The following is a 22851-nucleotide window of genomic DNA, read 5'->3' as shown; positions in this document are numbered from 1 at the left end:
CAAAGAATAAAATATGGAACAAAAGATTAAGAAAATATTTTCTTAATCTGTATGGACCAATGAATGCATGGGAACAGGTTTGGCACAGGGGATTAGGGACAGCAGATTTCTTCTCGGTTTGGAGAGGAATCAGGTCCCACGTACCACCGAAACCGAAAAGATCGCAGCAGCAGAGAGCAGGGCCCTATTTATAATCCGTGATTGTTGAGGAGAGGACCCATCTCATCTCATCTGATACCAAACAAAAATAAAAATCTCTCTCTTTTTACGCAAACAATGTCAGACAGTAATGGCCAGCCTCCGCGACGCCACCGCATCGGCTACGCCTTCCCGCCGAAGAAAGAGCAGACCTTCATCCAACCGTCGCTGATCGCCCACGCCGGACAACACGGCATCGATCTGGTCCCCGTCGATGCCTCCAAAGCCTTGACCCAGCAGGGCCCCTTCGACTGCATCATCCACAAGCTCTACGACGACGACTGGAATCAGCAATTGAAGGAATACTCGTCTCTCTATCCCCGCACCGTCATCCTCGATCCGCCCGAGTCCATCGCCCGCCTCCACAACCGGGTGTCGATGCTCGACGTCATCAACGCCGCCTTCAAAGCCCCTCGAGTCGAGAATGTCGGGGTCCCCAAGCAGGTCCTGATCCACGACCCGGCCGAACTGGAATCCGATCTGGGATTGAAATTTCCGGTCATCGCGAAGCCTGTGCTGGCCAATGGCAGCGCCAAGTCGCACCAAATGTCTATGGTTTTCAGCGGCGAGGGGTTGAAGAAGGTCGAGACCCCCATTTTGCTGCAGGAGTTTGTCAACCACGGCGGCACCATCTTCAAGGTCTACGTCATCGGGGATTACACCGAGTGCGTCAAGCGTAGGTCGCTGCCCGACATCTCCGACGAGCAGCGCACCAAATTGGCAGGGGTTGTGGTGCCTTTCTCCCAGATTTCCAATGAAGAAGTTGACATTGAGGGTGTTGAGATGCCGCCACCTGGGTTTGTGGAGGAGCTGGCCAAGGGGATTTGCGACGGCCTCAAACTCAATTTCTTCAACTTCGATGTCATCAGGGATTCCAATGACAAGCATAGCTATTATGTTATTGACATCAATTACTTTCCTGGCTATGCCAAACTCCACAACTTCGAGCACCTTTTGACGGACTTTTTCTTGGCTGTACTTTCCAACAAGTCCATGTCTCAGCTTGAACAAGAATGAGGATCCCAGCTGGTAGATTAGAGGAGAGCTCTCATTGAGTATTTACTACTTTTCAAGGCAAGGCATCCCTCTTACTGGGGTTTTAATTTGCAATTTAGCTAACATGTTATGTCAGTTCTAAGTTGTAAAATGCCGAATAACTAATAATGCTACCTTCCAATTTCACTTCTCTACTCCTTCAGTCAGCACAGCTTTAGCATGATTTTGCATATACAAACTTGCATGGGTTTGAAATTATTGTCTTGATAATTTTATGCGGGAGGGCAAAAGAACTTAACTTTTCAATGGATTCTGTTTTCCACTCGAATTGAAGATTGGTCCTTAGGTTGTCCTTCATGTTGCAGTTAACACTTAGATTCTATGTAATCTATGAACTTTTGTCCCTATATAAAGGGTTAAATTTTCTCATTCTACAACACTTCCTTTAATCATTCCTAGTTGTTTCCTACTACTATTTTCTATTAACTTTCTTGTACTTGGGATGATGTTTGTGATGTATTTGATTACACATTATTTTTTATGTAAGCTAAGGTTTGCAAACCGTAGCATAATTTATATGCCATCGACATATATATATTTTGATGCAATGCAAGTTTTTTTTTTTTTTTTTTTTAATTAATAGAGTTTGGAACCCAGCCTAGCTGGGACTCTGGGAGGCTCAGCCCCACACCCGGTTATATTTATTATATTAAAATTATGAAACGAGGGGGGCATAAAATTTGAACCTCGTGCACTAGAATTACATTGACAATAATTCTCTACGAGGATCTCCTGAATAATAGCAGGAGTCTCGTCTATCCAAACATCATCAAGCAAAAATAAACTAGCAAGGTGTGCAAGCCTATCTGCAACACCATTTGTTTCACGATAGATATGCTGAATTCTAATTGATTGAAAAGCAGACATATAATCTTTACAATCATCTAAAACTCGGCTTACCTCCGAAAAATTCTTCTCTCCACAATCGACGAACCTCAGTGTATACAAAAAAAAAGACCAACTCTACACGCCTCCACTTCCATATTGAGAGTTAAGTGCGCATACACAAAAGGTCTTGCCAAAATCGCAATACCCATACCCTCATCATTTCTAACCACTGCACCAATGCCTCCATGACCACAATCAACTCTAAAAGCTCCATCCACAATACCCTAAACCCATCCTTCCATACCAGACTATTACTTTCAGTCCAAATGGTCCAAAAGGCCATGAACAAAAAATCAACCTGGTCCGGCTTCAACACATCCATCAGATCACAAACCCAGCCCATAAAGCAGCTTGCTGGGTGCCCTCTCGCGTCCAACTTCAGTGGGGTACAAACCCAAAAACATCCCAATGCTTCACACCTCTTAAACAGGTGCATGCATGATTCCTCTTCTTTCTTACAAAACACACATGCATAATTTGATAAAGGAACTCTACGTTATTTCAAAGCATACCTGGAGGGCAGAATACCTTTGAGTAGTCTCCAACAAAAATTCGCACTTTGGGAGGAACATTTGCTCCCCAAACTTTGTTCCAGTATACTCGCAAAGCTCCTCCCTCTCTATCTGATTATGTAGATGCCCTATTCTCCTAGTCAATAGAATTATGAAACACATGATACCCGCTATTAATTATGTATTAATTTAAGAGATATGTCTACAAATTCTTTGACCAACATTTTAAATTTTTTCCTATAATTTTTCTTAGGTGTCAAGAAATATGCATTAACTTTTCTTTCCAAATATTGATTAATTTCATCCCAAAAAAAATAGCACTAATAAATTGAATTTGGAAAATACGTATGTCTCAATTAAGAGGTAAGAAAAAATTTCATGTTAGTAGCAGACTAGCAGCCATTAATTATCATCTACAATCTAAATATAAGGAAAAAAAAACATAAAATAATAAACTCAAATGTAACGTTTAAACCTAGCTACATTTTTTTTTGGGTTATTATCACAAATGGTACCTGAACTTATCTTCTATTTTATCGATGGTACCTGAACTTCAATTTTGATCACAACCAGTACTCGAACTTTTCGATTTCATTTTAAATGGTACCTAAGGCCACCTTCGGTCATTATTCCGGCCAAAAAAGCCAAATCTAAAAAAAAAAAAAAACAATTTCAAGGCAAGTCTATTACCAAAAAATCATCACTATATATGATTGCAACCCTTGAAATCATCAAACATCATCACTATGATTGCCTCCCATGCCGTTTTTAGTCTGAATAGTGACTGGAGGTGGCGCTAGGTACCATTTAAAATGAAATCGAAAAGTTCGGGTACTGGTTGTGATCAAAATTGAAGTTCAGGTACCATCGATAAGATTAAAATATAGTTCAGGTACCATTTGTGATAATAACCCTTTTTTTTTTTAAGAAATGTGGATTTCATTAAAACACATGCCAAGATGGTCATTACATATCCTTCTGCTGCCTTCAACTAGAGAGATCAAGAAGTTGTAGTAAAAGAAACTACTGTGATACATAGAGATAGACCACCTATATTCGAACTAATCGCTCACTTATTAAAGTGAGCCTATAAACTATGGGGGTTCTGAGACATAGCATATAGGCCCAACACCGCACAAGAACCTAGCTTTCTTGCTCGCCCTTCAAGCTAGGGCTAGAAGGTTTGGCTATGTAGGTCAGCCATAGAACTTCTTCCACACCAAATTTCCTTGGTTTAGACTCCGAAGGAGATGTCCGACCCAATATGAAGTGGGTCCGAAAGCAGCCCAACAATTTGACAACCTCTTTTGATCTAGAAGAACTAATCTAGGCCCAAACAAAAGCCCATTTTGACATAACATTGGACACCACAGTTACTATGGGCACCCAAGCCTTTGAAAGCCGACCACTGATAGTTAGCCTAGCAGCGCCGCCGGTCACCACCGTCATCCTCAACTTAGTTGCAGCCCCACTAGCGCTGCTGCATAGCACCTGCAGTGTACCTCTAATTGCCCCAAGTACTCTATTCCATATAAAACCCAATGTGCCCAGCCCAGAGATAGGATCATCCAGGCGAGAATCGAGCCGTCAAGATTCAGGCCATAGCATGGGTACTGCCATCAGTTCAGAGACAATTGCAAACAGAAGCAATAATGCCCAAAGTTGTTCCAAGTTTGATCCATTGAGACTTTGACGCCGAACAACATTGCAAGGTAGTGCCAGAAGCGGCGTCACCTCCATCTCAGCCTCGTAAGGAACCATCACGCCAGGCACACAGCGAATCTGGCCACCCTCTCGACTTGGATTTAGGCCGTCTCCCTAATCTGGACCCCACCGGACAACCCCATGATGATCATCAGGCCAATCAAATTGCCAATACTTTGAATCCCTCACGCCGCCTCCATGGACATCAGTGGTAGAGCTTGAGAGGTGTAGATGAGACGGTACCCAATTGGATGGATTGAACGATAGGAAAGGACCCGAACAGATATGCCCTGGGTTTGGAAGTCGGCCGGAGCCGATGTGTTCGTCGCTGCCACAAGAGGGCAGCGTTAGTGTTAGCGTGAGAAGCGTCACTGGGAGTGCTAGGGTTTTCATCGTGCAATTGTGCTTAAACCTAGCTACATAGAGAGAGAGAAAAAATGAACAAAAGAATATATATATAATCATATAAATATGTATTTTTCACATTATATTTTTAAAATTTACAAGAACCCAACAAAGGTTGAATTCATATACATGTGTTATGCAAATCTATTGATCGAATGTATGTGCAAATCTATTGACTAAATTACATGAAATTTTTTCTATTCTTGATTGAAGAAAAAAAATTGTAATTTAAATCTAAGCATGAGTGTAATGAAAAGAAAAAAGAAAAAAGAAAAAAACCAAAATAATTTTTATTTTTTTTTATTTTTTTATTCTTGATCGAATGTATGTGCAAATCTATTGACTAAATTACATGAAATTTTTTCTATTCTTGATTGAAGAAAAAAAATTGTAATTTAAATCTAAGCAGGAGTGTAATGAAAAGAAAAAAGAAAAAAACCAAAATAATTTTTTTTATTTTTATTTTTATAAATTTTTATAGAAGAAAGCCAAAATAACTTTGAGTCATTAGATTTTAGAAAGGTAAGATGATATTTTTCTCAAGAATTACATGGCATGATTTGACAAATAAGTGATGTGTGTAGGTGACATGACGTGACACTTAAGATTGATGTCACAAATCTTAGGCCTCATTGAGGCCACAAATCATTTTCCTTTTGTCAATTTAGCAAGTGTTTAAAAATCATGCTTCAAGAGTGATAAATTTTTGTGAGAAAATAAGAACATAATATTTTAGCTAAAATATTGTGTGCAGCACTTGTAAATCCTAGTTATCCATCGCCTTTACGGCTTTACCCTACCCACAAAATAATATTTGTCCTCCTCTATCAATTTTGTCATTCACTCAATCTCAAGCCGTACCAAGCTCTCTTCCTTCCCTTTTTCTCTTCATTTTTTTCTTCACTCTGTATTTGATTGTGTGTAGCGAGTATTACTCTTGATGGAAGCTAGGGTTTACAAACGCTAGCATATTTCTACCTAATCAACATATTGATTTTGATGCAATGCAATTTTGGAGACAATTAGAATGACGGTTTGACTACAATGTCCTTGACTGCTTTGGCCATGTGGACGCTACATAGGGAATCTTAAAGAAAAAAATTGATAGAGATACCTAAATGACAGAGCAACGGTACAATTGTATAGATAACGTGAGATGGTCTTAAAATTTATTGGTACCAAAAAATATATTTCATGATAGTGTGCACCGGGTACCAAATAAAGATTAAATTTACTCTTAAAAATAGTAAAGAATAACATGATCGATCTACAGTTAATGAACGATGCCCATCTTGGATTTGCAAACTATCTTGATTGGCCATATCTACCAAGATGCCAAGCTGCAAATGAAAAACAGATGATATTGTGGATGCAGTAGTACTCACTCCATGATGTGTTTCCAACAAGACTGATCATTATTAGTTGATTCCTGATGATAATCATCCATAACTGTAAGATCCCGGCCGGCGCAAGCTACTTCATGATCAATTTCAAAGGTGGCCGTTGAAGAAGTAGTAATAGTAGTAGTAGTTGTGGATGAATGGATACAGTTAGAAAGGTGATCTATGAGGAATATTTGGGGTAGCAAATTGATCATTAGCAGTAGTATCATGAGTGATAGTGACGTAGGCCGAGGTGGCTGCTGAAACCAAAACAGGCAATTGATGATAATGATGACCACCCTCACCATACTGCAGCTTATGATGATCATCATCAGTACTGGATGGGACTTTCATATTTGGAATGGCAAACTTGGAATCATGATGATCATACTCACTAGTCCCGAAAGAAGTACCTTGGAGACAATTAGAATGACGATTCATCATGGTTGCACTATTTAAATCATCATAATCATATCCAAGTCCATGCCCATGATGATATACTAGCTGTTGGTCCGGAACTGAGCAGCTTCTGGATGGTGATGACCCTAAAACATAATTATTATAATAATTAACTGCAGCAGCCTCCATCTCCATCCCTAGCATACATGAGCGATACTGATCATATGCATTAGGACCAGTGTTGTTGCTAATTAGAAGTCCTTGCCGTTGTAGTATATTATTTTGCAACACTTGGATTTTGGAGTTCAAGTACTGGAGGAGCGCCCAATCGCATGGACTGAAGCTAGTACTAGCAGCTATGGTGGAGAGATAATCATGAGTTGCAGAAATTGGTGTGTGGGTGACGGGGTCGATTCCCATTTGGAGCAGCTTCTTCTTTAAATGGGTGTTCCAGAAGTTCTTGATTTCGTTATCAGTCCTTCCCGGAAGGTTGCTTGCTATCTCGGACCATCTACAAATCCATCAATATTGTTGCAATTTAGGGTCCTTGACATGCATGCATAATGAATAAACATGTAATTGAAGAAGACTAATTAATTAAAATACTTGTTTCCGAGCAGTTTATGGAGATTGATGATGGTTTGCTCTTCTTGGTGGGAGAAGTTTCCCCTCTTGATATCAGGCCTCAGATAGTTGGTCCATCGTAGCCTGCAGCTCTTTCCACACCTCTTCAAACCTGCAAGCTTTGGCACTTGTCTCCAACTAATTCCGCCGCGATGATGATTCCCATCGTCACCGCACCTCTCCATGTACTCCACCAGCTTTTCATCTTCTTCTGCTGTCCACGGCCCTTTCTTTAACCCATTTTCATCACAACATGCTGATCTTCCCATTGCGACGAACTAGTACGTATTAATATTCAAACCTTCAAGTTAATAAGTTAGAAAGTCATTAGTTATATTCGTTCGCAGTACAGATACATAGATAGGTATACCCTGCATACACAAGTAGTAAATTACAATGAATATATAGATAAGAATACATTCATAACGGGGATAGCAATTAGAACACAAAGCTCAAACCTTTGAGTTAATAACTTGGGATATTAGTTGATAGCCAGAGCTATAGGTTGGAAATATAAGGGGCTCGAGAGTTGTAATGCATGGATCAATACGTGTACAAACATGTATGTGTATATAATCTTGTTAGATTGGCTAGCAGCCTAGCAAGCTTTTCATTTCGTCAAGTCATTTGACGAGATAAGCATGCATGGAATTTTGACATGCATATTATATATACCTCATTACACTTGTTTATAGCATTCCTTAATTACTGTTTCAAATCCATACATCCATTAAACCCTAATCTGGGGCTTTCTATTAGTAGGGCAATTAAAACTTTAGTTATTAGAAGTTTAAAATTGCTAGTGAAACGTCAAATTTAAATTAGCATATCTTTTTAATAAATTAATCATAATAAGCTAGGTACGTAAAGTATGTGGATTTACTGAAACAGTGCCATACTATTGCCGCACTCTACGTCTCTACGATATACTTCCTTGTTTTAGAGTAACCATGCATTAACCTTAATTTGACTGATTGGAAAAATCGTTATCATGACCAGTACTTGTTATTTGGAATAACTAATGCGTGGAGTGTGAAATAAATACCTAGCTAAAGCCTAGCTAATTAAGGCATACAATTTTGCAGGTATACCTATTTATGAAAAGAAAAAGAAAAAGAAATCACATTCACAGTATATGAATCGAGAATACTTGGCTGACCACACTCCTAAATAACCACAACATGTCTCTCCCACAGTCCAATACGTGTCTCTTTTTTTCTTTTCCAACTATCTAAATTTCTCCTCTTCCTCTAGCCATCGAATCCTACCCATACCCAACACCGTAGCTCTGTTGTTTCTCAGTCTCTCCCTCATATTCTTCCCCCACCACAATCAATCTCTATTTTCAACCTTGCCAATCTTAAATCTGTGATCTTACCAATAAATTCAACTCTAATTAATGGCATATTGCTGGGCCTCACATCAGCCGTGGCAGGTCACATTCATTCTACAAATACTGGAGGCTCCGATTGGGCATGAGCTTGTATGCTAAGCACAATTTCCGGCCATGTTGATCGGTGGAGAAAACCAAAACCAAGAGTCGTGGGACTTTGAATTGGGATATAATGAGAAGAAAAATGACAGATGTTTAGCTTTGGGAGAGCCACGTTAGGTCATGGTTAGAAATGACTGACCATATATATGTGGTCAGCTAAATATTCATAAATATAAAATTAAAAAGAATTAAGAAGAGAAAGAGCACTTTTCTTACTCAATCATCTTAACTTTTTACCAAGTAACAAACTAATAATATATATAACATGTGATAAGAATGTGCCGTAAACGTCAAACCCTAGCTAGAAGCTAGCTAGCTAGCTAAGTTAAAAGGCTAGTTACTAGTTTACAATTCCGGAGGTGTGTGGCAGTAATCAAGTAACATTTGGGATTAGGTGTCAAAATTCATCCCGGCAAGGTAAGGTACATCTTGCTATGCTAGGATGTGTAAGTGAGATAATTAGTTGCGTGCTTATGCCTCAATTAGATGGAGATCTGATCAAAACACACACTTAGCTAGTCACGTTTTTATCCTTGATTTTTTTTTTGGTCATGTTTTTTTATCCTTGATTAAGCATATAAAATCTACTTTTGATCGATCTGATGATAACGTTAGTTTTGGAGGTATTATTTGGTAGGTAATTAAGGAATGCATGCATATGTTTGCTGTTCGATTTTTTGAAATTGATCGGATACTGAAAGTTACATACGTTACTAAATTCGGCTATTGTATCTTTGAAAAAAACTTCGGCTATTGTAAATCAGAGACCATTGCAAAATTATGTTTACGGGCCGGTTGCAATTAGGGCTCATTCAAGGGCCCATCAATTTAACCCCAAGCCCATTGGATAGGTTCCATTCATTCCACGGTCAACAACTCCGCGTACGCATTCAATTACCTCATCCATCATATCTAGGCTGCCGCATCGAGTCACACTAAACGTATAAAATATGTATATGACAGATGCATGCACCAGCTCCCTACCTAATTGTGTATATAAATATATATGAACCTGCAGATATCATTTGGTATATTCATTACCTTAAAGCTTCCCTTCCGAGTTCCATTATCTAGCTAATCGAGCACAAGTACGTACGTAGACACCGGCCGGCCCAAGAAAAAGATCGACAAGGATTTCAAGAGATTCCGGAGGGAAGATCGACTGAAATGGTTGTTGGCGGGCAAGTTTTGCATGAGTTAGAGGTTCAAGTGTGTGCAAGCCAAGCATGGGAGCTGATGGGCACACTTGAGCTCGCTAAACTCATCCAACAAACCCTCACCGATGTAATTGACAATATTGAAGTCGTACAAGGCGATGGACAAGCCGGAACTATTATCAAAGTAACATTTGCACCGGGTAGGTAATTGGCCCTCAATGAATGAGGTATCTTTGGGGTTTTTAGAGTTTAAAATTAATATAACATGCATGTGCGCAGGAGTACCGGGCCCTAGATGGCAAAAGGAGAAGTTCACAATGGTAGATAATGAAAAGCGGGTGAAAGAAGTGGAGGTGATTGAAGGTGGATATCTGGAATTAGGGTTTACCCTTTTCCGAGTTCGAGGCGAAATCATAGAGTCCGCCTCCTGCTGTTGCATTATCAAATCAACCATTGAGTATGAGCTTAAGGAAGATGCTGCTGCCAACGTCTCACTTGTGTCCGCGCACCCTTTCGCAAAAATTGCAGAGATCGCCAAAAACCATCTCCTCCTCCAAAATTAAGATCGATCAATGCACGCAAGTTAATCTACTAGAGCTCGTCTGAACACAGCATGGACGTAAACATTGTATCAATATATATATATATATATAGTCACGTTATAGCTGTAATGGATCTATCTTCTGCTTCCGCAATCAATGTTTAATTTACTCAATTCTGGAAAATATTGGCTGTGATTCTAGCTAGTGTGACTCGGTTTTGTTGTTTTGATTAGGACTAAATTCTGCTTACTTACCCTGTACTTTCAAGGGTTCATCAGTTCAGTCCCTGCACTTTTAATTTAATCATAAAAGTCTTTGCATTCTCCAATTTCATCAAATCGATCCAATCCGTCACCACTCCGTCAATTTTCAGGGAAAATTTCCAAACTACCCATCTGCATTCACAACACTGACGTGTTGGCGGACTGCCTAGCGATGGGTAGTTTGGAAATTTTCTCTGTGAGAATGTCCCACGTCAGCATTTTAACAGCGAAAATTGACGGAATAGTGACGGATTGGATTAATTTGATGAAATTTGAGAGTGCAAGGACTTTTCTGATTAAATTAGAAATGTAGGGACTGAACTGATGAACCCTTGAAAGTACAAGGTAGTAAGCAGAATTTAATCTTTTTGATTATTTCAAGCTGTGATTCAAGTTTCAAGGTCTCAAATCGCGCTCGTATACTTCTTCTTATGACTCCTATAAGCAATTTCTGCTTTTGGTGAGCTTCTACCTCTCATATGCTTCGAATCTTACTATTGCATACTTCAATTGCTTATACTAGTGAATACTACAAGTCATACTGACATTATGCTGTGTCTCATAAGATGATGATAATCTAGTGCAAACTACTTGATGAATATTTTTATGATAACATAAGATTTGATAGGGGTGGGCACGGTTCGGTGCGGGTTGGTGTTAGGTCAAAACCGCAACCGAACCGCTTCATTCGGTTGTGCTATATTTAAAACCGCAACCGCATTTTAAAAACCTACACCGCTTACTTCGGTTACACTGTTTTGCGGTGCGGTGCGGATCGGTTTCGGTTGTGTTCGACTTTCTATTTTTTTCGCATATTTTCGACCAAAGTCGACAAATTTAGCTGTCCTAAAATGAGTAACCATTACTATCAAAATATCAACAAAATAAACCACTATAATCTGTTCACTAAATCAAGTAATGAACATTTCAAATAACCTGTTCATGACATCAACATCTCAAGTTCTCAACTAGACAAATAACATTAACACTGTCAAACCTGCAGATCAACTATCAAACATTCAAACATCAACAATTTGCTCCAACTGTTCAACATTTCAAACCAAAAAGCAATTTCCAAAACTAAAAAACAGTTGGTGTTGTTCCGGTGCTTGACCCAGTTGGTGTCGCATTGGGAGTTTGCGATGCTCCACTTCCCTGACAGTAAAATAAAAAACAGACTTGTAAATCGAAACATTCCCAATCAAACCACAATTCTCAAACAATAAGTAAGAAATTGATGAACCCAAAATCGAGCTGCTAAGAACAATGCCCATTTTCAGAGAATGCAGAGTAACTAAGATCAAGTTCATTCTTCAAAAACTAACAAATCCAATAAACATGGCCAAATTTATGAACAACAAGGAACATTTTTGACACAAACAAACCCAAGAAACGGAAAATGATGCAGGGTAATAGTTCATATACAAAGACAATCATCCAAGAAACTGAGAATCGAGTTTGTTCATCAAAAGATTAAACAATCTCCAAGAACCAGTCATGGAGTTTTAAGATCAAATCGAAACAAGCTGAACCCAAAATTTAACCCAAGTAAGATCAATCCGAAACTGATGCTCCCAAACAAGCTAAACCCAAAATCCAACTCAAAATCAATTCGAAATCGAAATCGAACTAACTCTCCATACCGATTCCATCCTCAGATCATATGAGAGCTGAGAAGACCGTTGTCGCTAGCGTCAGTCGGCGTCGTCAGTCTTCGATTGGCGTCGAGTCGAGGCGTCTTCAGTCAACTGAGAAACGAGAGAGATGAGGTCGGCGTTGACTCGTTGAGTCGAGAGAGATGAGGTCAGGAGGAGGCAAAGTCGAAATGAGAGATTGAGAGGCTGATGCTAGGGTTTTCTCTCATTGAGAGTAATCCAGTGCATAAGGGAGTATCTGTACCTGGATTTCCACCAATTACAATTCTACAGCACATTTAAAAATATATAGATAATACTAAATTAAGTAAAATAATATTAAATTAAATAAATATTAAATATCCGGTCCGGTTCGGTTATTTTCGGGCGGTTCAACAGCTAAAACCGGTCCCGAACTGTAATACTCTGGTTCGGTCCGGTTATATCATTTTTCCACCCTTGTTTCATCCGGTTCGGTCCCCGAGCCGGTATTCCGGGCCGGTTCGGCCGGTTTTGAGGCTCCGGTTCGGTTTCTGCCCAGCCCTAAGATTTGATAACATAACTTGTGTTGATAGTGTGAGAAAAATTTCTGATAATCACTATAACTTGTGCATCTGTGTTATAATTGAAGATATGGAAAGGAGCAGACAACATTGATAAGTATCTTCTGCGCATCAAGCATGCCAGAGACCAATTGAGCTCAGTTGGTGTTAATCTAATAGACGAAAGACATTGTTGTGGTGACATTAAATGGTCTACCAGATGAATACTCAATGATCAAGACTGTCATAAGGGCAAGAGACTCACCTATCTCCTTGAAGGACTTTAGAGCTCAGCTTCTAGCAGCACAAAGAGACATTGAAGGCCAATTCACTTTGAAAAACTCCATGACTGCTTTGGCTGCTAAAGGCAACTCATACATAAACAGCAACTCAAGTTACTCAAGTAATGATGATAGGAGACCTTTCTCAAACAACTATGGCAGTGACAAAGGCAAAGGTGTGTGGAATGGAAGTTCTTCCAAGCAGTCTAGTTGGAACAATAATGGAAAGTTTGGCTCCAATGTTAATACAAATGGTGGTTCTTTCAAAAGTTACAGTGGTGTTGAGTGCCAAATTTGTGGCAAAAGAGGCCACACAGCTAACAACTGTTATCAAAACTCTGAATGTCAATTTTGTCACAAGAAAGGACATATATTGCAAGTAAATGTTTCCAGAATCCTGCAAACAATAACAGAGGAGACTACATGAACAATAATGGCATATCACCTGAGTGTCAAGTTTGTAGCAAGAAAGGTCATATTGCAGTCAATTGCTTTTACAGAACAGATGTTCCTGCTGATCATCCATCCCACTTTGTGATTATGTGTCAAATTTGTGGTCTCAAAGGCCATGCTGCCTTGGATTGTCACCACAGAAGCAATTATGCATATTAGGGTGCTGAACCACATTCCTCATTCACTGCAATGACAACCCACACACAGTACAATGGTGCTAGCTCCTCCAACTCTCACAATGCTGCAGAAGTTTGGATTGGGTGACTCAGGTGCTACACACCATATGACCTCAGACTTGAGGAATCTTGCCATTGCTCATCCATATGAGTCCAAGAATACCATTACTATTGGCAATGGAGAAGGTTTGACAGTTAAACACATTGGTGCTGCACAGATTACACCAGCAAAACATACTTTTCACATTAACAATGTTTTGCATGCATGTGCCTAGTTTAGCAGTGAATCTGCTCTCTTTTAATAAATTGTGCAGGGATAACCATTGCTTTATTACAATGGATGATGTTGACATATGCGTGCAGGATAAGGCAACAAGGGCTCTACTATACAGAGGAAAGAGTAATGGTGAAGGTCTTTTTCTCTTCAAGACACCAAGGTTTATTCCTCCATCAAGGCATTCACAAACTGCATATGTTGGTGCATCTGTCAAGTCTTCCTTGTGGCACCACAAACTTGGACACCCCACTTCTGATATTGCTTCAAAAATGCTTGCTTTGTCTAAGGTTCAGTACAATAAAGATAGTTGTTCTCATGTGTGCTTAGATTTTTTGAGTGACAAAATGCATAGATTGCCATTTTCTGATTCATTATCCAAGTCTAGTATTCCATTCCAAAAAGTACATTCAGACTTATAGGGTCCTACTCCATATATGTCTATTGAATGCTTCAAGTACTATGTAACCTTCATAGATGATTGTACTAAATTTTTTTTGGGTTTTTTCACTCATCAATAAATCAGATACATTGTCCACTTCATGAAGTTCTATAACTTTGTCACTACTCAGTTCAAGCATGCAATACAATGTCTGCAAACTGATGGTGGTGGTGAATTTAATAGCAAAGCTTTTACAAACTTCCTTGATCAGAAATGCATACTTCATTTGATTACTTGCCCTTATACTCCCCAGCAAAATGGGGTTGCTGAGAGAAAGAATAGACATTTGGTTGAAACTTGCATTACTCTTCTCACTGCTGCTAAACTCCCAAAAATGTTTTGGTTTCATGCTATTGCTCATTCTAGCTATCTTATAAATAGAATGCCCTGCAAATCTCTGAACATGTCCTCACCATATATTAAACTTTTTGGTTCTGTGCATGATATCTCTTTTTTAAAAGTCTTTGGTACGTACTACCTGCTACCTTTACCTAAGGCCTTATGCTCATGATAAACTTGATCCTCGCACTTCTCAGTGTGTCTTTTTAGGGTATGCTAGCTTTAGGATATAAAGGAGTTTTTTGTTATAGCATAGAGAAGAATAAGTTGTGGATGTGCAGGCATGTGATTCATGATGAATCTGTTTTTCCTTATCACACTTCTTCACCTACTCATTCTACTGTTCCAAAGTCTAATTTCTCATCTACCTCATATCAATGGTCTGCTCCCTCCATTCCTTCTAACTTAAACCCTGCCATTCCACCTATGCAGCCTATCTTTCACACTGATCAATTATAGATTATGTTGCCTCTCTCTTCTTCTCAGCCTGCTGTTGGTATCCCATCCTTGGCTGAAGAGGGGGTACATAGTGTTAGTGATGGTGTTACTGATAATGATACTGGAGTTAGAGTGAATGTGAATAATGGAGTGAATAAAGTTAATCTTGCTAAAAGTGAGAATACTGGAGGGCATAATGCAGATACTAGTATCAACAATTATGGAAATTAATATTGAATACATGGATACTGGATCATCCACTGGTGCATCTAATTTGCATGATAACTTGTTGCTTCAAGATATCACTACTGCTAATCTTAATCTTGATCATGGACTTCCACATGAGCTTCAGGTCATTAATGACACTGCTCAAGATTATAATAATCATTCCATGCTGACAAGGGCAAAGAATGAGATTTTCAAACAGAAAACTTTTCAAGACTTTTGTGCCTGCTCCTGTGTTGTTCATCATAAACTTCTTGATGAGTATGCTTATTTTTCTGGATTTACTTCTATCATGGATGTGTGTGATCCTGTTGAACCTAAGAGCTTCAAAAGTGCAGTTGGTATTCTAGAGTGGGATCTTGCAATGCTTGAAGAAATTACTACTCTTCAAAAACAAGGTACTTGGGATTTAGTTCCATTTCCTGAAGGTAAGAACATTGTTGGAAGTAAGTGGATTTATAAGATAAAAAAGAAGTCAGATGGTAGTGTGTCAAGGTATAAAGCCAAGCTTGTTGCTCATGGATATAACCAAGAGAAAGGGCTTGATTATGATGAAACGTTTAGTCTTGTGGTCAGACATAGTACATTTAGACTTGTCCTTGCTTTGGTTGCTATGAATAATTGGGATCTAAGACAACTGGATGTGAAGAATGCATTTCTGCATGGTGATCTTAAAGAAGAAGTATATATGCATCAACCACAAGGATTCACTGATGTTGCTCATCCTGAGTATGTGTGTCATTTGAAAAAATCTCTCTATGGTCTTAAACAAGCTCCTAGAGCCTGGAATGAAAATTTTACCACCTTTCTTCCAGCATTGGGGTTCAAATTTTCTCATTATGATCCTAGTTTATTTGTGAAAGTTACTGATCATGGTGTGATAGCACTATTGCTTTATGTGGATGATATTGTTATAACTGGTTCAGATAAGATTGGTATAGCTTCTGTGATCACTAAACTAAGTGATGTTTTTGATATGAAAGATCTTGGACCTCTGTCATACTTTCTTGGTATTGAGGTTCAGCATAAGAAGAAAGGTCTATTTCTATCCCAAGAAAAATATGCAAGAGAAAGTACTTCTTGTGAAGGATGGCCTTGAAACATGCAGAGATTGTATCACACCATGCTTACCCCGTGCTTAACTTCTTAAAGATGAAGGTACTCCTCTTTATAATCCATCTCTTTACAGAAGCTTAGTTGGTGCTCTTCAATATCTCATGCACCTTCACTAGATCAGATATAGCATATGTTGTAAACACTGTCTGCCAGTTCATGTCTTCTCCAACTGATGTACATTTTGCCTCTGTAAAAAGAATCCTAAGATATTTGCAAGGCACAATAAATAAGGGTTTGTTTTACAAGTTTGGAAAGTCCCCAACCTATATAAATGCCTACTGTGATGCTGATTGGGCTGGAGAAGTCAATTAAAGAAGATCCACAACAGGTTTCATTGTTTATCTTAGACATTGTCCTGTGTCTTGGCAATCCAAGAAGCAAGGTTCTGTCTCAAGAAGCTCAATTGTGGCTGAATATAGAGCCTTGGCTAATACTGCTAGATAAGACACATTCTTTGTGATTTTCATATCAAAGTTCGTACACCTCTATTGCTTAAATGTGATAATCTGTCTGCTCTTGCATTGTGCTCGAATCCAGTGTTTCACTCCAGGATAAAGCATCTTGATAATACTTCCATTTTGTGAGAGAGTGCGTTCAACGTCAAGATCTTTTACTTCAGTATGTGCCTACTTCTCAACAAACAACAGATATGTTTACTAAAGGCCTTCATAGCCCTGTGTTCAAGTAACATTGTTCCAATAATCTCAGTGTGATAAGCCCCACTGACATTGAGGGGAGGTGTTAACGAGTCAACTCTTATATTCTTTCCTAGTCAAAGATGTGCTTGCTAAGAATGGAGCTGGTGTGGTTTTACCTACGTGGATTTACAGCCTGTATTATTGGTCATTAGAGCATCTCCAACCAGTGTAGTCAAAAGCCAAAATGACTTTGGCGTTTTTTGGGATCATCTCCAACCATTCACTTTGTGTAATCATTTTGACTTATTAGTCAAAAGTTTAGATATTTTGGCTAAGGAAAGAAGAACGAAAGCCAAATGGCTTGAGATGGGGGAGATGTGGGCCCAGCCACCCATGGGCTTAATTGCTTCTCTAAAATGATTAATTTATGAAATGACTTTACCTTTTGACTAAAGATGGTTGGAGATGCAAAATATGAATGAAAAGTGATGACTCTAAGGGAGTCAAATTTTGCAAATGGTTTTGGCTTTTGACTCCGTTGTTAGAGATGCTCTAAGGAAAGTTAGTTAGGGTTAATTTGTTTTCTGTTAGCTATAAATAGCTTGGCTTGTAATAATTGCAACTAGATTTTCATTCTTGTAAGAACGATCTGAAATTTCCAAACTTTTCTCTCTAGCTTCTGGTAAGCTTCTTCTTCTTCTTGCTTTCAAGCTTTTGCTTCCATGGCTATGATGTTAAGTTGTTAACAATATCATGTTGTTTTGCCATAGATGTGATGTCATATAGCTGGGCAATTTCAATTCTATCAATTCTCGCACGTACTGATACTGGTTCATTCCGATGCAAATTCGTAGATCGATGCAGATTGCATTATAAATCAATCAATAATACGTTTAGGAACCTTGTTTACTAAATTACTGGGGAACGACATAGCCTAGCTAGTAGCACTGACATGATCGATCAAACCAAATCGTTTGTGCATATAGTTGCAGGGCCGGATTTGGTATATAATACATACCCATGTACTTACAGAAAAAGCCAGAAAGGTTGGCTAATATATTTGAGAGTGATGAGCCCATCTTATTTTTTCTGTTGGCCAAGTCAATAAAAACAGAAGTTATATATGCATCCACGCCAGCCGGCTACAAATTATTACCAGTTAAGTAGCCTGTCACTACAGACAAGGTAGTTAGCTGCAAGCATCTTGACACAGGTATTCCAGGCCAGACCTTAATTGTCCTTATTATTTTACCCTATCAACCTATTAGTTCCTTCAGTGCTCAAGCTGTAAGTATAAATTGAAACTCGCACAGAGAACAGAAACATACGGATCGTTCCTTTCCCTTGCATTCCTCGCAGTTAACAACACCAATTGAACAACCCCGGCCCTTACCGGGCTACTCACCGAAATGGTTAGCGGGCAAGTTTCGCATGAGTTGGAAGTCGAAGTCTCTGCAAGCCAAGCATGGGAGCTGTATGGCACTCTTGGGATCGCTAGGCTCGTGGAACAAACTTTCACCGATGTAATTGACAAAATTGAAGTCGAACAAGGCGATGGAGAACAAGGCACCATTCTGAAACTAACATTTGCACCAGGTACACATTATATAGCTAGCTGAATTTTAATTTATTCCTCTTAGCTGCTTCCTAACGGCTCCTTAATCGCCTCTTCATTTCTGCAGTACCTACTCTTCCCCAGATCAAAACAAATATCGATTCACATTTTTATTGAAATTAGTCGTTACTTTAATTTCTTGTTGATTTGTTTTGAGTGACTGGTGACCAAAAAAGAGCAGCTTATCAGAATTGTGTAGAGACCATTCTTGTTCGTATTGGGCCTTGATGAGTCCATTGGGTTGTATGGGTTCTCTTAAAATGCCTATTGATACGGATTATCTAGGTCGATGTGATTGAAATTAGTGAATACTGGGCCTGCAGGTTTACCAGGGCCTGGATGGCATAAGGAGAAGTTCACAACGGTAGACAATGAAAAACGGATGAAGGAAGTTCATGTGATTGAAGGTGGATATCTGGAGTTGGGATTTACTCTCTACTTAGTTCGCTTCGAAATAAAAGAGGCTGGCACTCCTTCCTCCTGCATTATCAGAACCTCCATCGACTATGAGCTCAAGGAAGAGGCTGCTGCCAGCGCCTCATTTGTCTCTATCGACCTCTTCGCAAATATTGCCGAGGTTGCAAAAAACCATTTCCTCAAAAACAAAGAGTAACTACAAATGTTCTTGTATGATGGATGAGTAGGTTTTGTTTTTGTAATCAATGTCATGTAATAATGCATCATGATATTCTTGTCATTCCTGCCAATCTTCATTGACATTAATAAGGTTCTTTTAAAATGCAAATTCGTAGATCGATGCAGGGTGCATTATAAATCAACCAATAGTACGTTTTGGCACCTTGCTTTGCCCATGCTACATTGTTAATCAATATATAGAATGCCCTGCGTGCAGATCCTGTTAATTGCATGTGCTTGCTGTTCTCGATCATATCAATTAAAATAAAACTTAGGACTAATTTCAGTTTACCCTCCTGAGGTTAGGGGTCGTCATCATGTTAGTCCCTCGAGTTTCAATTTAATCAGTAACACCCTTGTACTCTCCAAATTCATCAGCCTTGTCCAATTTTTGGACCTCCGTCCAAATAAGCTGTTAAATCTGTTATGTGGGCCCCACGTAGGGGGTAATATGGTAATTTTGAGCTCCAAATTATAAAAAATATAAAATTTTTTTTTTTTTTTCTGTTTCTTCGCTTATTATTATTATTATTTTTTAATTTTGTCTTCAACCTATGCACCACAAGTTATAATAGGTTTATAAAAAAAAAAAAAAAAATACTCTAGGTGTTTCTTTTTATTTTTTTATTTTTTATTTTTATAAATTTTGTCTTCAACCTATACACCACAAGTTATAATATGAAAACAAAAACAAAATACTCTAGGTGGTTAAAAAGTCGCTCGCTGGTCTACGATATTTGTGATATATCTCCGATAAAGCGAAAAAATTTAGGATATATTTGTAAAATATATCTATAAAATATAATAGGTTTATAAAGTGAAGAATAATAGGATATATCCCCAATAAAGTGAAGAAATATTTGTAAAATATGATTAAAAAAATAAATACAGATATTTCTTCACTTTATTGGGGATATATCCTAAAATTCTTCGCTCGCTGGTCTACGATATTTGTGGAACATCTTCTGCAGAAAATTGGACTGATTGTTTGAAGGTCTTCCACTCAAAAATAGCTCTGGAACTCTTCATAAGAAATGATCCTTGGGATGTCTAGAATTAATCTGGACAGTTTTAGCTCATTTGGATTTTGTTTGGTTAGTCTGCCGCCCCTCCTTCCTTGTTTAGCTCGGTTTCTCCTAGCCGAAGTAGAAAAATGTGCTAAAGTTGAATTTTCATTTCCATGCTTCCATAGTAGGCTTTATTTAGCCTCTTATGAGGGCAATTTTGTGTTTTGGTTTTCCAGCAGCAATAGCCCTCTTGATAGAGCGAAGACCAGGCCCAAAATCGATCGAAGGCTTGACCCAGGAACGATTTTGTTGTGACTAGTTGGATGGTAATAGCAACGATTGGAATGATAACAACAGCGATTGCAGTTATTTTCACGAGAACAACAGAGCTTATAGGTGGATATGGTGTGGGAGCTAGATGCCTGGGAGTTTAGCAGAGAGAGAGTTTCAACAATGGCATGATTTCTGGGTTTTGGGTTAAGGTTGATTGGGAGGAATCGATGGCTAGAGGTTTAGAGATAGAGCTTGATCTCTTGCTTGATGTTTCTGGGTTGTTGTGGTCTCCCCCTTTCTAACGGTGATGAACCCACTTTTTATAGTGGAGATAGGATGGGAAGATTCGTGCTAAGGACTGGGGGTTTTGAAGTTGTATTCTCAATTTTGGTGGGATCATTCTAAGGTTTTCAGCTTTTGCTTCCTCCATGAAGCCAAAAGAGTGTGTTCTGGCTATGAGGGTGAAGGTTGTGTATAAGGACGACGGCAATCCCAGATTATCTGCTACTGTGATTCTTTTGAAGATTTTAGTTCCTCAATTTCTGGTATTGAAACTTGTGATCACAGAGTTAGAGGGCTATTGGAAATTGAAACAGGGATTGCTGGGCATATGAATTAGAGAGTTTCTCCATGGATTCTGGGTTCTTGCCAAAAATGGTGAAGCACCAATCCCAGCAGCAACTTTGACAACACGCGTTTCTGGTTTGGGGAAGAAGAAGGTTCAACAATCTTTGGGCTAAAGGCTGGTGTAATGGACATTGGGTGAGAGAATGGCTTTGGTGGGCTTTAAGCTTTGCTAGGCCTGCTTTCATCTCTCTACTAGCCCATGTTAAGATTTTGGTCCATCAAGCATGAATTTTGGTTCCCAAGTCCAAAATTATCGATGGGCCTTATCGTAACAATGGGCCTCACAGGATCCGTTACCTTCCACACCACATCCCGCCGTATAAGCCCCAAACGTAGCTTGGGCCTACGTGTATTGCGTGGTAATTAAGCGTGTCGGCTGCTTTGAAGAGGCACGTTAGTTGTTTGAGAATTTTGGGCTTGTTGTATCTCTTGCTAACTAGAAGGCTTCCTTTTGGCATGAAATGGGCTTGCTTGAAGACCCAACTAGGTTACGAGGTTTATGACTCACCTTCTTCACGTGTCAGTTATTAAATTTGAACTCGTGGAAATTTGGGTGTCAACATTAGCCCCCTTGATTATGTTGGTCGTGTGACCCTGTCTCGGGTTACATAATCAAAAATCCGGAGACTTACTGCGTGATTATATATAACATTTTTGTTTTTTTTTTTTTTTTTTTTTTTGCATTGGCTTGCGTATCTTACTGATACGAGCTATGGCTTATCAAGCTTCTCACGTGACAACAGATTCTCGTCATCATTGAACTCCTAGTTAGAAGAGAGAAGTCCTACTTTTCAGTTACTTTCCTTCTAGGAAAACGGCATTTGTGTGTATAGTCTTTTTTTCTTTTCTCTTCTTTTTCTTCCATATTTTGATTTGCACAAGACGCCTTTCTTCTCAAGAGTCAGACCCTCAATCTAAGGAAACAATGCTCATCTCCTTTCAAATTTCTTTGGCTTGAGAGGCTCCATTCCCATTCCCTTACTCTCTCACAGAACAGATCGATCGAGTGCGTCGGGCCCATTGCAGAGCCGATTTGCGATTTCTTATGCGCTTGGTAAGCTTGGCCAACTGTATCCTTTTTTTCTTGGTGCGATAATCTCCATCCTCTATTATCTGTGTCCTTTACTTCTCTCTTTCTTTTTCTTAATTCGGTATTTGCCCATATTGTAGCCTCCGTGATTAATCCGTTGCATGTCGCATGCTTTGTTCTGGCGTTATCAATTCTACCACTGTAATTGCTTGTCGCCTTAGCCATACTGGTTCGTTGCTGTGACTGACCTACTGCAGCTATGATCAATTTTGCTACGGCATTGATTTGCTACCATGTGTTTTGGAAGGTACCCAGCCTGTAGATATTTCCTCTCATTCATAATGCATCCCGATTTTTTTTTTCTTTTACTGTCATGACAGCGATGGGATTGATACAGCAGGGTATTATTGGCTATGTAAATTGTGTCTTCTCAGCTCGGGCTCAATGGCCTTAATTTTTTTTTGCTTAGTTTTTTGCTTG

At 39.1% G+C, this 22851-nt stretch overlaps 4 protein-coding genes across 4 annotated transcripts; 3 read left to right on the top strand and 1 right to left on the bottom strand.

Moving 5' to 3' along the window:
- Window positions 1-136: 136 nt before the first annotated feature.
- Window positions 137-1384, top strand: LOC133715969 (inositol-tetrakisphosphate 1-kinase 1-like). The gene has a single exon (XM_062142685.1). The coding sequence runs from the start codon at window positions 277-279 to the stop codon at window positions 1213-1215; it is 939 nt and encodes a 312-aa protein (XP_061998669.1). The 5' UTR covers window positions 137-276; the 3' UTR covers window positions 1216-1384.
- Window positions 1385-6313: 4929 nt separating this feature from the next.
- Window positions 6314-7437, bottom strand: LOC133717040 (transcription factor MYB41-like). The gene is made up of 2 exons (XM_062143662.1): window positions 7151-7437; window positions 6314-7055 (listed from the first exon to the last, which is right to left on the bottom strand). The coding sequence occupies exons 1-2, from the start codon at window positions 7435-7437 to the stop codon at window positions 6314-6316; spliced, it is 1029 nt and encodes a 342-aa protein (XP_061999646.1).
- Window positions 7438-9684: 2247 nt separating this feature from the next.
- LOC133718689 (norbelladine synthase-like) lies at window positions 9685-10638 on the top strand. Its single transcript, XM_062145553.1, has 2 exons — window positions 9685-10020; window positions 10100-10638. Exons 1-2 carry the CDS (start codon window positions 9831-9833, stop codon window positions 10381-10383), a joined length of 474 nt encoding a protein of 157 aa, XP_062001537.1. The 5' UTR covers window positions 9685-9830; the 3' UTR covers window positions 10384-10638.
- Window positions 10639-18471: 7833 nt separating this feature from the next.
- On the top strand, window positions 18472-19495 carry LOC133718512 (norbelladine synthase-like). Its single transcript, XM_062145369.1, has 2 exons — window positions 18472-18779; window positions 19122-19495. The coding sequence occupies exons 1-2, from the start codon at window positions 18593-18595 to the stop codon at window positions 19409-19411; spliced, it is 477 nt and encodes a 158-aa protein (XP_062001353.1). The 5' UTR covers window positions 18472-18592; the 3' UTR covers window positions 19412-19495.
- The last annotated feature ends 3356 nt before the right edge of the window (window positions 19496-22851 follow it).

Source organism: Rosa rugosa, chromosome 6, assembly GCF_958449725.1.
Source record: "Rosa rugosa chromosome 6, drRosRugo1.1, whole genome shotgun sequence".
In the NCBI taxonomy this organism is placed as follows: domain Eukaryota; kingdom Viridiplantae; phylum Streptophyta; class Magnoliopsida; order Rosales; family Rosaceae; genus Rosa; species Rosa rugosa.
Note: the sequence above shows the minus strand (reverse complement) of the source record. Positions and strands in the feature narration are given on the sequence as shown.